General features: G+C 40.9%; 1 protein-coding gene across 1 annotated transcript in view; it reads right to left on the bottom strand.

Moving 5' to 3' along the window:
* Positions 1 to 722: 722 nt before the first annotated feature.
* gucy1a2 (guanylate cyclase 1, soluble, alpha 2) overlaps positions 723 to 14,662 on the bottom strand; it is a 59,654-nt gene continuing 45,714 nt past the window's right edge. The window contains exons 7-9 of the mRNA XM_030067111.1: positions 9,455 to 9,598; positions 2,305 to 2,459; positions 723 to 1,361 (exon numbers count right to left, since the gene is read on the bottom strand). Coding sequence (XP_029922971.1) covers positions 1,142 to 1,361; positions 2,305 to 2,459; positions 9,455 to 9,598 — 519 coding nt within the window. The 3' untranslated portion in view covers positions 723 to 1,141. The remainder of the gene's footprint in view (positions 1,362 to 2,304; positions 2,460 to 9,454; positions 9,599 to 14,662) is intronic.

Below are 14,662 nucleotides of genomic sequence, written 5' to 3'. Positions count from 1 at the left end.
GTGTATGCTTTCTCTTAACTGTTGTAAAATGCCTTAAAACAAATGTTAACAATAAAATAAGATAAATAAAGCGCTCCTCATGCTTCTTTCTTCAAATATTCAAAATGGATTCATCTTGTATTTTGTCCTGGTCTGAGCAGTAAAAAGGCACTGAGCTGGGAGTAGTTTTCAGTCCTAAACAGAGTACCTGCAATGAAATGGCTGGATTGTTGTTGTCCACGGTTAGAGTTCACTGTAGGTTATAAGCAGAGAAGGCTCCAAGATTAGCATTAGTGTTTCTGGCATTTGTCCTTGATGTCTTTTTTTTCAGACCTATGTCCCTGTTTATGCCTCTCGTCTCACCACAGCCCCATCCAACTGGTCCAAAGTTGAAGGATTGATGTCATGAGCAGCAGAGGTTGGGAAAATGTTTGGTAAAACATGGCATGACTGGGAGACAGCTGGAGAGGGAGGCAGGGGGTAGCACAGCTCTTCAGTGGTGGTCTTCCTTAAGCAAGAGGCCATGATACACAGCAAACATTTTGAGGAAATTTTGTCATCTTCCTAAAGTATTTCATAAAATGTACTTCCATTTTACCCATTGATTTTTTTAAATCACATAATTGTTTTGTCCCATTAACGCAATGCCATTTCTGAAGAATGCAATATTGGCTATCTCCATAGCCTCTGAAAGTCTGTCCACACGTCACTGGCTTTACATTTGGATGAGGGTATCGGTCCCAGGGAAAGGATCAATAGAGAGAGCTAGATACTGGAGCTGGGGCTCAGGTTGGGACTGAGAGTCCAATTAGACAGGTAATTTCCCACACTGATTTCTCCCATCAGCAAACTTTTGGAGTTGGACTTATTGGAGAACCATTTCACAAAAGTTCCATGTCTGAATATGTAGCATAGTTGCCCTGCTTGAAGTCTTGTGAGCCAAAACATCTCCTTTGGTCAGAAAGTCAGCTTGTGTTCACCTTTGACGAGCGAGCACAAGTTTGGTTTCACGCATATAGACCATTCCACAAATTCAAATTCCGAAACCTTTCAATTAACAATTTGCATATCCATTGATCCATGTGTGTGTCTTCCTACATATCCAGGACATCCCACAGGTTGAGATGCAGCCTATCCATACATCTTGGTCAGTATGTGGGACCTATAAACTTGTTTCTCGCAGAAACATGGTTCCAATGCTGTAGGAGACTTTCCTCATAGAGGCTGGGGGGGCAGAGCGAGAGCTTGTCAATGAGGCATGGCTGTGAGATGTCCCCGCCTCCAGGAAGTAACATGTTCCTGGGATCTCTTTGGGAAAATTTTCTGGGAGCTCCAACCGTGAACGGGGGACAAATGAAAAAGAGCGGTCATCTTTCAACAACCTGAGAAAAAAGGAGAGAAAGAGAAGAGAGAAAACAAAACAGGACAGTTAAAGGTGAAAAATCCAATAGTGGAGCAAAAGAGAGAAAAGAGGAAGACTAAATTAAAGTAAAAAGTTAAGCACTTAACTATCATCTTTGAAAAGAACAGAAAAACCCCTGTTGTGTGTGTGTGTGTGTGTGTGTGTGCGTGTGTGTGTGTGTGTGTGTGCCCACAGCTTAATCTCTCTGTCTCTCTGTGACACAGCTTTGTTTAGACTGAGATAAGACAATCACAGCAAGCATAAGTACTCACAGACCATGCACACACACACACACACACACACACACACACACACACACACACACGTGTACACACATACACATGCACAGACACACAGACATGCAAACACAGTCAACTGTCACAGTATTACAGTTTTGTGTAGTAACAGAGAGAAGTGTGTACAGAAGAGATGCCACACAGCATCTTAGACATCATATAAATAAATATATAATGACAAATACATATGTATTTATCGAACATACTGTTCAAATGAACAGCACATACTCACACACAAACACGCACACACAGTGTATACTGCACTGCATACACTGAAGTAACCATGGAAATCCATGTGACTCTCATGTTTCATGGTTTAGAGGCGAGAGCAAGAGAGAGATAAAAATAAAGATGGACAAAGATGGAACGTGACTAGAAGGAGAAGAGAATGCTAAAAACACCAAAAGCAGAGAAATGGAAAAACAAAAAGATTAACCGAGAAAAAAGTAAAAATAGAGTGAAAGGAAAAGATATAGACCACAGAGGTGAAAAAGGGCAAATCTCTCAGTCACTGTGTGCATCTGTGCATATGTTTATGTTTATATTTATATGCATGGATGTGTGCATAACATGTTACCTGGGTGTGTGTGGGTTTGTGCATCCATGTGTGTATGTGTAGGCACTTACTGGTAAGTTGTGGGACTAACGTTGATACATCTTGGCTGGCTCCCAGATTCAAACTTGCTGGCCAGTGTCACGTTGTTTCCAAACAGGCAGTAACGTGGCATTTTAACTCCTACCACACCTGCCAGCACCGAGCCTGTATGGATACCTATTCTTAGCTGAGAGAGGAAGGGGAGGAAGAGGAGTGGAAGAGAGCAAAGGCAGAAGCAGGGAGAGATTAGGTACAGCAACACTGTAAAACGGCCTGCGACTTTCTTAACAGTTCAGATAATGTTATGCTGTTTGATGATGCATCATTCCTTGACAGCTCACAGTTGGCCTGAAAATTCAAGTTATGAGTCTCATTTATTTATATCTGTGTCCGCATTACTTTGTCCCACTCTTTGTTCCATCTCTTTACATTCTTTGTATGCAAATTGTGGTCAGACTATGCCCAGATTACACCACCTTACACTGCAATCTTGACCACGTCAAATCTTGTCCTCAAGATTGTAAGGAATGGAGGCACAATTTAAGTTTTGTGCATCCAAAACTGTCACTAAATATATCCTCACATGATCTAATGATAAAATTTGCACTAAAATGAGGAGCACAACCATAGCCTATATTTACATTCTCCTGCCCCACACTGAACAGTGCCAAAATATAAATGACCACACTGCTATAAATGGTTGTTAATGATGTCCCCCTACTGAATTGATGTCATCCAGTCTTCAGGGAATTCCTCCTGTGTAAAGACTGTCTTGTTTAAAACTAGAAGGCTGCCGGGTGCTTCACTGCACTCTCAAATAGGAATGGCAGCAAGTTCCAAGCTGATGTCACATGGCTGTTTCTACCTAATCTGATATTCTGTGCCAGCTGATTCTTAGGATGTTGGGGTCTTAAAATACCTATGTCAGGAAGAGAACTTTTACATAATTGTGACAGTCTCTTTGTGCAGATATACTGTAGCGATATAGTGTAGAAATGTGATACCAAAAACAAAACCTGGCCAAACTATGAATCTATATATATATATGGCTCTAGGCCGAGAGTTAGCTACATAACAATCATTCCAATTTGACCATTCCACTTCAGGGCCACTCGACCATCTATTGATCCCCTCCAGTTGGGGACAAGTCATTACACACACATACACACACACACACACACACACACACACACACACACACACACACACACACACACGCACACACACATACACGCTCCCAGTAGATTTCTAATATTCCACTTCAGCATCTCATCACCTAGGTAACCAATGCCACTGAGTGCATGCCAGCACACCGTGAAGTAGCCATGGCAACAACAGACAGAGTGGGGAGAGTAAGGTAGAGAGAGCAGAGAGACAGACAAGACTGCAAGAGAGATAGAGACAAAAATAAACGTCTAATTAGATGGCAAAATCCTGACAGTGAGAAGAAAGACAAACGACGAGATAAGAAGAGGGGTAAGAGGGGCGCCGATTTGACCCCCTTTTGAGCTGAGCTCCCTAAATATGGCCATGCACTTGTGTTTCTGTCTCTACAGAAACCCCCCCACACACAAACATACACACACATACAAAAAAAAAAAATATGCACGCAGAGCCTGTTCTCCTCTGTCCTTATATGTGCTCTCAAAACAGAAACACAAACAGATACACCAATATAGCCTCCCCCTCCTTTTCTCTGTGAGTCAGCATCCAGAGCACATGGCCCTCAACGAACTAATCAGCCAATGGCGCACAGCACGACCAGCCAATCAATTTCTATTAACCCCCTGGCCAAGCTGAAAGAAAGGTAGAAAGAGAGAAAAAGACATGGACAGAGAAAGAAGGGAGGTGTTACAAAACAATGTGGTTGATATAGCTGCTGAAAAGTATAATACACGCACACACACACACACACACACACACACACACACACTAGGGATGCAATGGTATGAGATATGACGGTCCAATTACAGTTTGAGGAAACATCACAGTTTGATGATTATGCAGTGAATTATTTTTACAACACTAAGGATGTGGAAAACCAAATAGGCATTTTTTAAATTTCCTGCAGGGAAAACATTTGCAAACTGTATTGCAAACACATTTAAGTCACGGTGAAAAACTGGAGGAATGCCTTCAAGTTTCACAGGCTGCCTCTTGAAAACAAAAAATAATGGATTTGGGATAATACATTCATCTTTTACACTTTGCTTGTACTTGTAAACAGGAAATAACTAATCACACCAGGGTGTACAACTAGTAACAACTCACACCGCCAAGCAACAACTTGATGAGAAGAACTGATGGAATACTTAAACTTCATGGCTACCTGAGTGATCATGAGTAACAGTTTTATACTTGATCCCCTATCAGACTGTTTCATTAAGCAATTTGGCATCAAGGTAAATATCTTTTAGCTTAGTTTCTTTTATTACATTGACTTAACCATGCAAGAGTGATTGTGGTCTTAAAGACGCACTGGTAAGACAGGTCTGTCTGAGCTTTTGGCAGACACCTTTTGTCTGTTTGCAAATTAATTAAAACCAACTGCAAGTTTATTTTCAAAGAATCCATTTAAATGCTGATACTGATGATTTTAAGGCACTTTTTCATGGAGGAAAAGGTGGGGCATCATCTCTTTCCTGTTAGCTAAAGTAAACCCTACACAAACACAGAAATGTCTTCAAACATTCATTGTTGTGAAAATTTGAGAGCTGAAGGCAGTATTCAAAGTGCGCAGAGTCCCACAGACAGAGATAGTTTAGCCTCTAAATGCTACAGTTGGTTCATGGCAACTTAAAGTGCAGTTAACAGTGTCATCACTTAATCACTGCATTCCTACTGTAACACACACACACACACACACACACACACACACACACACACACACACACACACACACACACACCAACTCATACACACATACATACACACACACACACACACACAAACAAAAAAAAAACAGTATGCTTAGGGCAAGAAGCTAAAATAGTGATACAGAAAACAAAGCAAGTCCATTGTTTAACACCTATCTCTCTCTCTCTCTCTCTCTCTCTCTCTCTCTCTCTCTCTCTCTCTCTAGCCATCTCTCGCCTAACTCTTCCTTTCTCTCTACACTCCTCACTCACTATCCCAGCTCCATCAGTTCTCTCTCTCAGCTCTCATGCTAGTTTGCATAACACTGTAACAATGGCTGATGGTGAGCACACTCACTGATGAGTATTTATCATCCTGAAGTGTCGAATATCTCTATAACTCTCATTTGTGGCAAAACAAGAGGAAGAGAGAGAGAAAAGAGGGAGCAAAGCAGAGAGTAAGAGGCAGAAAGATATAGGGGGGGAATGCAAAAGAAGGATAAATTGAGAGAAATAAGAAGTAATAAGAAATGAAATGGGCGCTGGAAGAGTCCAAGAAAGCAGGGTCACCTTGAGAGAGACTGGACCGAAGACAGGTATAAATAAATCATATCCTGAGCTCTCATTCTCATTCTAATGTATTAAGATGAGAGGTTTGTACTGAGACCCCTGTTTCACCACATTTTCCTTTGCCGGCGTACAGAACTGTAATTACAATAACAGTTCCTTTATTTTTCTGCTACTAACGTATTAAACATATGGATAAGTAAGCGCATACAACAATTTACTGTTTGTTTTAGATTGCATGGAGCAGCAGATCTAGGGTCAGGAGTCAGGTAAGTTGTTCAACACAGGATACAAATAGAATATACAATCAATTCTCAAATAAGCCTACTCTGGATACTGTGATACTGTCCAAAGTTTATGGCACTCATTGCATTGTCTTGTATGCGACGAACCCAACTCGACCTTACATACGCAGACACAAATAAACCACAAATAGTATGTGAAATGCCATTACATGCAGCTCCAAGATACTAATGCCTCTGTTATTCATTTGACTAATATGTATGATGAATGGTTCTACACATTCTAAACTAACCCAAACCTGACCCCGTACACTGAAACCCTCAAAACATCTACACTAATGTCACTGAAGTTGACTATCATCAGAACATGTCCAGTTAAATCTCTTTATATCTATTTCATCTCCATCACCATAACTCCATGTGTCACCACTGAATGAGAGCAGGTGGGAAAGTAGCAAAGTGATGATAGATAACAGAAAGTTGAAAGCTAGGGAAAAATACAGCACATGTCACAGCTCAGCGCAGGCCTAACATAAACTCCAGGCTAAATAACACACCACAACAATGTTTCCTGCAACATCGTCATAACAACTGGGATGTAACTCACACAAGCGTTGGGACATGTGGGAGGTGAATGCACTGTAAGGAAATACATACAGAGGCGAGCAGGGATGGAGAGTAGTGTTACATGGGTTTTTGTTTGGACTATGGATAGACAAAGGTTGGTCAGTTGAAAAACACGGAGTGAGCACACACATGTACACGTTAACACACACACACACACACACACACACACACACACACACACACACACTATCAGACTCAGGTATACATGAGCAAACACACAAATTCACAAGAATCATCACATACATACACCCGAATACACAGAGACAACCACACCCATCCCCCACTACAAACAAAAATGCCTTCTGCACATCTCATCAAGAAATACATAGCACGCACACACGCACACGCACACACACACACACACACACACACACACACACACACACACACACACACACACACACACACACACACACACACACAGCGTGATGCTGTGTTTTTCCCCCACTGTTGATTTTGTGATAGTGCTTTTTGGCTGAGTGACACATGCAGCTGTCTGGAAGAGAATACAAGTGCCACACACACACACACACACACACACACACACACACACATACACACACACACACACACACACACACACACACACACACACACAGTCAGAGGTACAGACAAGAACACAAAACAACCCACACACATACTGTGTGTGCCATGTCTCTTGCTTGTTTTCATCAAAACACTCTTCATTCATCTATTAACTCTTAAATTAAATATTTCATCTCTCACAGACTCTTTCCCTTTCCTTTTTTCCTGCTTCGCCTCTCACCTGTAAATCTCTCTCTCTCTAACTCATCCATCCATCCATCCATCCATCATTAACATTTCCCTTTCTCACTTATTTACATGTCTTTTGACTCACCTAATTCCAATCCCAAGAGCTTGCTACTCAAAGATTGTTAACAACAAAACTTCTGTCACCTGATCATTTGCAAGATAAGTACTGACTTAGCAATCCACCAATCCTTACTTAACCTCTGTCTGTGTGGTGTAAGATGGTAAAAGGCACTGAGGAAGGGGATAGTACTGCCCACAGTAGTTTCCATTCTCAAAGTTTGTCAGACATACTGTAGCAATAGCAATCAAAGGGGCAGGAATTAACAGGAATGGTCAATCAAAACTCCAGCCAAGAATTTGTTCCGTTGTAACCATGGCAAATGCACACAACAGCCTGTAGTGCTGCTAACTCTGACAATTGATGTGCATATATTCACAAAGGAGAGGCAAACACACCCCAACACAGGCAGACAGATGTGCTTTTCTCTAATACACTTTGTCAGGCTCAGATGATAATGATAGTATAATGTCGTGCTGTTGTCTCAAGGCAAAACCAGTGGAGATTGTTAATATTGTACATTTAGTTTACCACAAAACAAAGTCTTACTTTGTTACCTTAAGGATGGTCATAGACTAAGTACATTTTTGGGCCACTGGAAAGTGCTCTGAGTAAGATGTTATACTATGAAACTGCACTTTCAATCATTTTGTGTTTATTGTATAAATAAATAATAGCATGATCAAAACACAATTCTATTTTTTCACAGCAACTTAACTGATTAACATAACTGTGCTCCAGACATTTGGGCACTGTTGGTCATTATAGCTGCCCAGAATGCTGCCAAAAACTTTGCCCTTGTGTCATGAAGTTAAAAGGACTATCTAACTTCCAAGCAAGGGAGACTGATGTTTTTAGTCAGGCTCAGTGAATCCTCTTTACTCACCAGAAGTTGAATGCAGGTTAAAATAGATGACAACCAAATAGTTTCATTTAGCTTGTGTCAAAAATTCTTATCTTTCAAATGACAAATTGTCACAGTGAGCAGAGTGTTGTTGAGCAGCTGTTTCTGCTGTCAGTGACCTAATGGTCACTGACTGCATCAGACAGAATCCTATGTTAGTCTCCTCTATGAGTTTCAGCACAGATATACATATTATTTTAAAAGATAAACATGCATGCAAATGTGCACATAAATGGGATCACATACACACATACAGATGTCAGACAAGCAATACAGCTCATTCAAGTCCAGCTGGAGACAAAAATGTACAGAAAAATTACAGATATAAGGAGATACAGACAGAGTAGAAATACACAAAAACAGGAAAAACAGAAAGATGAATAGATGGAGGTAAAGTTAGGTATAGGGAATGCATAAACAGTACCAACATATTAGTTTAGCCCTACGAATAATAATAATAATAATAATAATAATAATTATTATTATTATTATTATTATTATTATTATTATTATTATTAATTATTGAATAAAATTAGTGACTGAAGAAAATAAAACACCACAGCAAATAATAAACAGAGACAAATTGTGTGTGCTTGTGCACATGCACCACTGCATGTGACATTCAAATTATATATTAACTTTTCAGCTGCAGCTTGCCTTAGTATAGGGCATGGGCCTTGTTCAGCAAGAAAACAGCATTCACAGCAATATGTGGAGAAAGCAATGATGGTAAAGCCGTATAGTACTTTGCCAATGCAAATCCCTTAGGAATGGAGATTGTCCAAATTAGTGAGATGTCCAGATGGCTGGTATACACTGAGGTACAGAGGTAAATATTACCACAGAGACATGCATAAGATGTATTACATAATTGCCTATATAGTCTAATTTACAGTTAAAAGGTTTCTAATTCTGTTTATCAGCAAGGGAAATCCAACAGAAGACCACAGCTAATTAACAGAATAACATTTTCACATTATTATATATGTGGCCATGGATTACATGCTGGCTGCCATGATGCTACACTTCCAGGAGGAAGTGCCGCAGACCAACATAACCATTGCCATTTCAAAGTTGTCATCATCATCATCATCATCATCATCATCATCATCATCATCATCATCACTGTCATCATTTTGAAAAGTGAAAACTCACTTTAATGGGTTTTCCATCTGGCGTCAGCACTTCCTCTGAGAGCTCCATCATCTTCAGAGCCATGTGTGCAATTGGTTTAGCATGGCTGTCAACCTTCTTGTGGAGCCCGCCTGCCACACAGTAGGCATCACCTATCGTCTCAATCTGTATTGGAATTGGAAGAGAAGGTGGGGAAGAGAGGCATAAGCAATTTGCATAAATTACTTTGATATGTGTTAGCAGCTGTAGGCACAAATGCATATGTGGAACTAGTAGCGGAGAAGCCATTCAATTACTCATATCACATCCACTGGGGTCGTAGAAACTGGAAGCACCTCTTGACTTTAATGTTATAACTTTTTTAATAACTCTACCTACCTCCAAAAAACAAAATACCACACAAGACACAATGCTGTCAACAATTTTACCCACCACAGTTGTTATAAGCGACAAAAATCTGTTGATATGAATTTATTCACTTGATACAAAAAGTTTCTGAATATGATTCACAATGCTAGCTGATAGCAAAGGGTCTTTAGCAAAAGGGAACCAATCACAGATTGGTCTGGTGGTGACCAGAGGAAGTGCTTACAATCACTTAAACCTAAATTTCAACAACTTGTTGGATATTATTTGATTCAACCACTCATGGTTTTTACAAAAGACCTGACAAAAAATAACACAAAAAAGGCAACATGACACCCCTGGCCGTATGTTCTCCCCAGGTTGCTTTGCTATCTCTCTTTTCTGTTGTAGATTCTGTTGTAGGTAAAGAATTTTAGGAAAGGGCACAAACTGGTTATTCCTTTTCTACTGCTTGGTCTCGCAGCCTGCCACACTCACCGTGTGCTCCAAAGATATCCCTGTCATCCAAGGTTAGTGAGAAAAAAAAAAAAAAAAAAACGTGTTACAGACAATTCAATCCTAGGAAGCTTTGCTTATTCAGAATAGCCTTAACTCCTTGTTTTGGCTTTTGGCTTATGGAATTGCCAGTTGGCTGTAAATTAAAAAAAAAAAAATATCCAAGTACTTTCTAATCTGTCAGACACTCAGATATTAGCCCTGACTGAAACCTGGATCAGTCCAAGAAACACTGCCACACCGGCCTCACTCTGTTGACTCCACTTTCTCACACACCTCCCGTTCTGTTCACATTTCCAAAGACTGGATTTTCACTACGTTTGCCCTGCTATGAAACAACTCCTCCTTTGAATACCATGCAATCAAGGTTAAAGTTCCTATTAGGTTATTTGTGGTTATCATTGTGACGGCCCCAGGCCTGGTGTGTAGTGTTCGGTGTACTGGTGTGTGTGTGTGTTTTGTCTTCCAGGTCTGTCCAGTCTGCCATTAACCTGACTGGGAACACCTGGCCAGTGTTCCCATCAAGGTCTATTTAACCCCGCCTTCCCAGACGCCAGCCCCTCGCTCTGCTCTCCACTCTACCTGGTCCTTGCTCCAGGCAGCACCCTGCTGGCGTGCTGGCCTTTTCTTTTGTTTGTTTTTTCCTTTTTTGCACTGACAACATGCACCCCACATTGCTCACTGCATCCATACACTCACCCACACCACTGATACTGCCTTCCACACCCCATACATTTATTTATTTACTTGATTAAAATTCAGTTGTTATAATTTAACTTCTCGTACATCTCCTCTTAACAGTCATATACCGCCCACCAGGGTATCAGCTGTGGAAGTTTGTAGTCAAACACTAAGCCATTACTGATGATGACACACCAATGAATATCCAAACTTACAAAACCCAAGCCGCTGATTTGCTGTCACTTTTGTCCTCATTTGACCTCAAACAGGTCTCCACCTCTCTCACAAACAAAGCTGGAAATATTCTTGATCTGATTGTGATTTGGAACTGCTCCACAGTAAATTTCACTGTCACCCAGTATATATGTCAAACTACTTCCTCATTCAATCCACTGTCTCCTCCACGGTCTCCATAAATGGTCTCTTTCCTCCGAAACATCCAGTCCCCTATACTAAATCAGTTTTCCAGTGAGGTTTTGGCTAGAGTGCAGATCGGGCCATATATTTCACTCCTACCCTTCTTAAAAAATGCTTGAGAGTAGGGTCTTTAACCAGAGTCTCTGAATTCCTTTCTGAGAACAGCCTGTACAACTTGAATCAGTCTCACATTAAGTGGGGTCTCTCTCCAGTGAGACTTTACTCCTGTCAGTACTGGAATCTCTGCATTCAGCTAGTGCTGCTGGTCAGTCCTCAGTTCTTTTGCTGCTAGATCTGTCAGCTGCCTTCAACACGGTTAACTACCAAATGCTCCTCTCCACACTCACTGAGCTTTGTATCTCAGGATCTGTCCTCTGCTGGTTCATGTCCTACCTCTAAGAGTATCTTGGAGAGGGGAAGTGTCCAAACCGTGTGGCTTATCCAATGGGCTTACATTTAGCAGAACTCCTTGTACAGGCTCTCCTAATATCACAAACTGACTGCACTGACTGCAACTCCTTACTGGAGGGTGTCCCTGCATGCACATTCAAACCTCTTCAGATGATCCAGAATGCAACTACACGTCTGGTCTCAACCAGACCAAAACAGTATATGTCATACACATCATCAACCCCACTGTTCATATCACTGCACCGGCTCCCAAATGCTGCCTGTATAAATGTCAAAACCTTGACACTTGCTTGCAAAACAGCAACTAAAACAGCTCCTGCCAACAACAGGGCCTTGAGTCTCCAGCTAGACTCTTTTGTAGTTCCCCGGTGGTGGAACAAACTACCAAACTCCATTGATCCACAAAGTCCCTCTCAATTCTAAAGAAAATGCTAAAAACCCTGGTCTTTTGCAAACACTTCTGCACTTGATAGACTGAAAAGAGAACAAAGAATTACAAATAAAAAAAAAATCTGCTTCTATGCAGTCTATGCATTGCCTCTGTGCACTGTCTGTGGACGCCTACATCCTATTGGACTTGAACTTGGTTTTATGACACTCGCTTGCGTTGTTCTCTCCTGACTAGTTCCATGCTTGTGTTGCACTAACTCTCAAATGTATATCACTTTGGATAAAACCATCTATTAAGTTAATTGTAACAATTCTATAATACTGTACCCGCCCATTTGCTGTTCTGGATTGCTGATGCTGCCAGTCTCATCTGCATGGAAGAACATAAAAGCAAGGCTTCCTCAGGGTGGTCACTCTCCCTCCCTGGGCAGCCAGGCCCTTGGTACCCTTCGGCTTGGTGGTGTTTGTTGTCTTTGTTTTTTGCACCATACAGCACACACACACACGCCTCTCAATGAATCCCTCAACTCCACCCCTACTGAAGACTGACTTCATATCCCTTAAAGTCATGTCTTCCTTTTTTACTTAATAGAAATGTTGATCTAGGGCTTGTAATGTGGACATCCCTTAACTGTTATGGCCTGAAGAAGAACTTGGCCTGCACTGCACAGCCTAACCTTAAAAAGGTTATTTTTATAGGTTCTTCATCTTCTTCTTCTTCTTCTTCTTCTTTTTAAGAAACAGAATGAATTGTTAAGGCTACCCATACAATTTTTTCTAGAGTGATAAAAGCACCACTGAACCAATCTGCTCCTAGGGGTATTTAAGGAAAATGGGCCCACAGGTCTTAGGTAAAAATCAGTGCAAGCTGGGAGACAGGTAGATATGACCATACTGTAAACATGATCTTGTGTGACAGGGGAGTTAACATAACTTGTTGATGTTACCTCTCCATATCATTCAGTTAAATAGGGAGAATCCCCTGGCTGTCCGAAAAATAAAAAATGTAAATTAGATCGCCTAGTAGCTTTTAATATAATAACTACACTCTTAGAGGGAGGGGGAGGAGGGTAAGGAGATAGCAATTATCATGTTCTGAAACATCACAAGCAGTGCTATGCAGCCATTAAAACACAGGGATTGCTGTTTATGGGGTACTCATGCTGCAACACTAATATCAATGTTTGGGAGCACTTTAAACACTGTCTTTAGGATCTGAAACACAAAATATGGTAAACTGATACCAAAGTCAGGGTTTCAGAGCTATACACATGCATCAGTCTACAGATACAGAGTGTTTTGAAAGTTGAGTGCACTTTCTCCTTCACTTTATACGAGAGCTTCTTCAATAGCGCCCCTCTATTTTACATAAGGGCAGATTGGCCATTGAACCAAATATTTCACTTTCAATAACCAATGAAATGCACAGTCTGGATTTGGGCCAGTAAAATTTTAGATTTTTGCATGCATTACCGAAGCCTTAGATTTGTACCTACAGAACATGTTTTTAAAGCATAATCTTTTGTAAGATATGTCACTGTAACAGGCAATGCTGCTACTGTGGGTTCTACCCAGCACAAACACAATCCAAACACGTCTGTTTACTTGTAAGTTTTATTCCGTGACCACACACACGCCTTTAAAACACAAACGTCCCTATTCGGTATCTCCGTTGCCTGCCTGCCCAGTCCCTCCCAGAGGAGGCACGTTTCAGTTCCAAACAAAACTCAAACATAGCAGAATAAATGAGGAGCACAGCTGTCCTCTACTAGCTTCAGTGTGTGTGTGTCCCAGGTCCAGCGCACTACTGCATAAAAGGAGAGAGTATAATTAAACAACAGGTAACACCTGTGCCAATTAAGCTCACCTGGTACTGCTCCTATGAGCCACTCCTAGCCAATTCTCCCCCTGCAGCTGAGCTCAGGCCACACACCACCAACAGTCACATTGTCCCGTTATCCAATATTGCTAATGTAACAGTTTCAGCATTTAACTGATAGATAGCCAAAGCATTTTAAATAATTTCCTTTTTTAAATAAATATGTGAGCATTTAATTTTCTGCTGCTGGGCCACACATCTTTGGCAAATTTTAATTTATTGTCAACTAATGGCTGGTCAATTTTTGTTATTCAAACATAATTTCAAAACATATTTTGATATTTTCTGTTGTCTCCAAGTATCATGGAAGGGATATCGTCTCTCTGTCATTAATTTTTGGGTGGGGGGCATGTTTGTCTTTACCGAACAGAGCACAGTAAAGAGATGAAGAAAGACTGATATGCACATTTACATGGTACACTCCTTAGATCACTGAGCCACCAGGACCCACCTCATTTGTCTTTTTAATCTGTGTGAATTGGAAAACAATGGATCTCACGTTGGCATGGTGTCTTATTTTTCTGGCATGGCTCTGTTGTCTGTCTCTGTGTACTGTGCACGACAAACAGTGAGTTGGACAAATATGATTG

The sequence above is a fragment of the Myripristis murdjan genome, chromosome 13 (assembly GCF_902150065.1).
Source record: "Myripristis murdjan chromosome 13, fMyrMur1.1, whole genome shotgun sequence".
NCBI lineage: Eukaryota > Metazoa > Chordata > Actinopteri > Holocentriformes > Holocentridae > Myripristis > Myripristis murdjan.
This window is presented reverse-complemented; position numbering and strand designations above follow the sequence as displayed.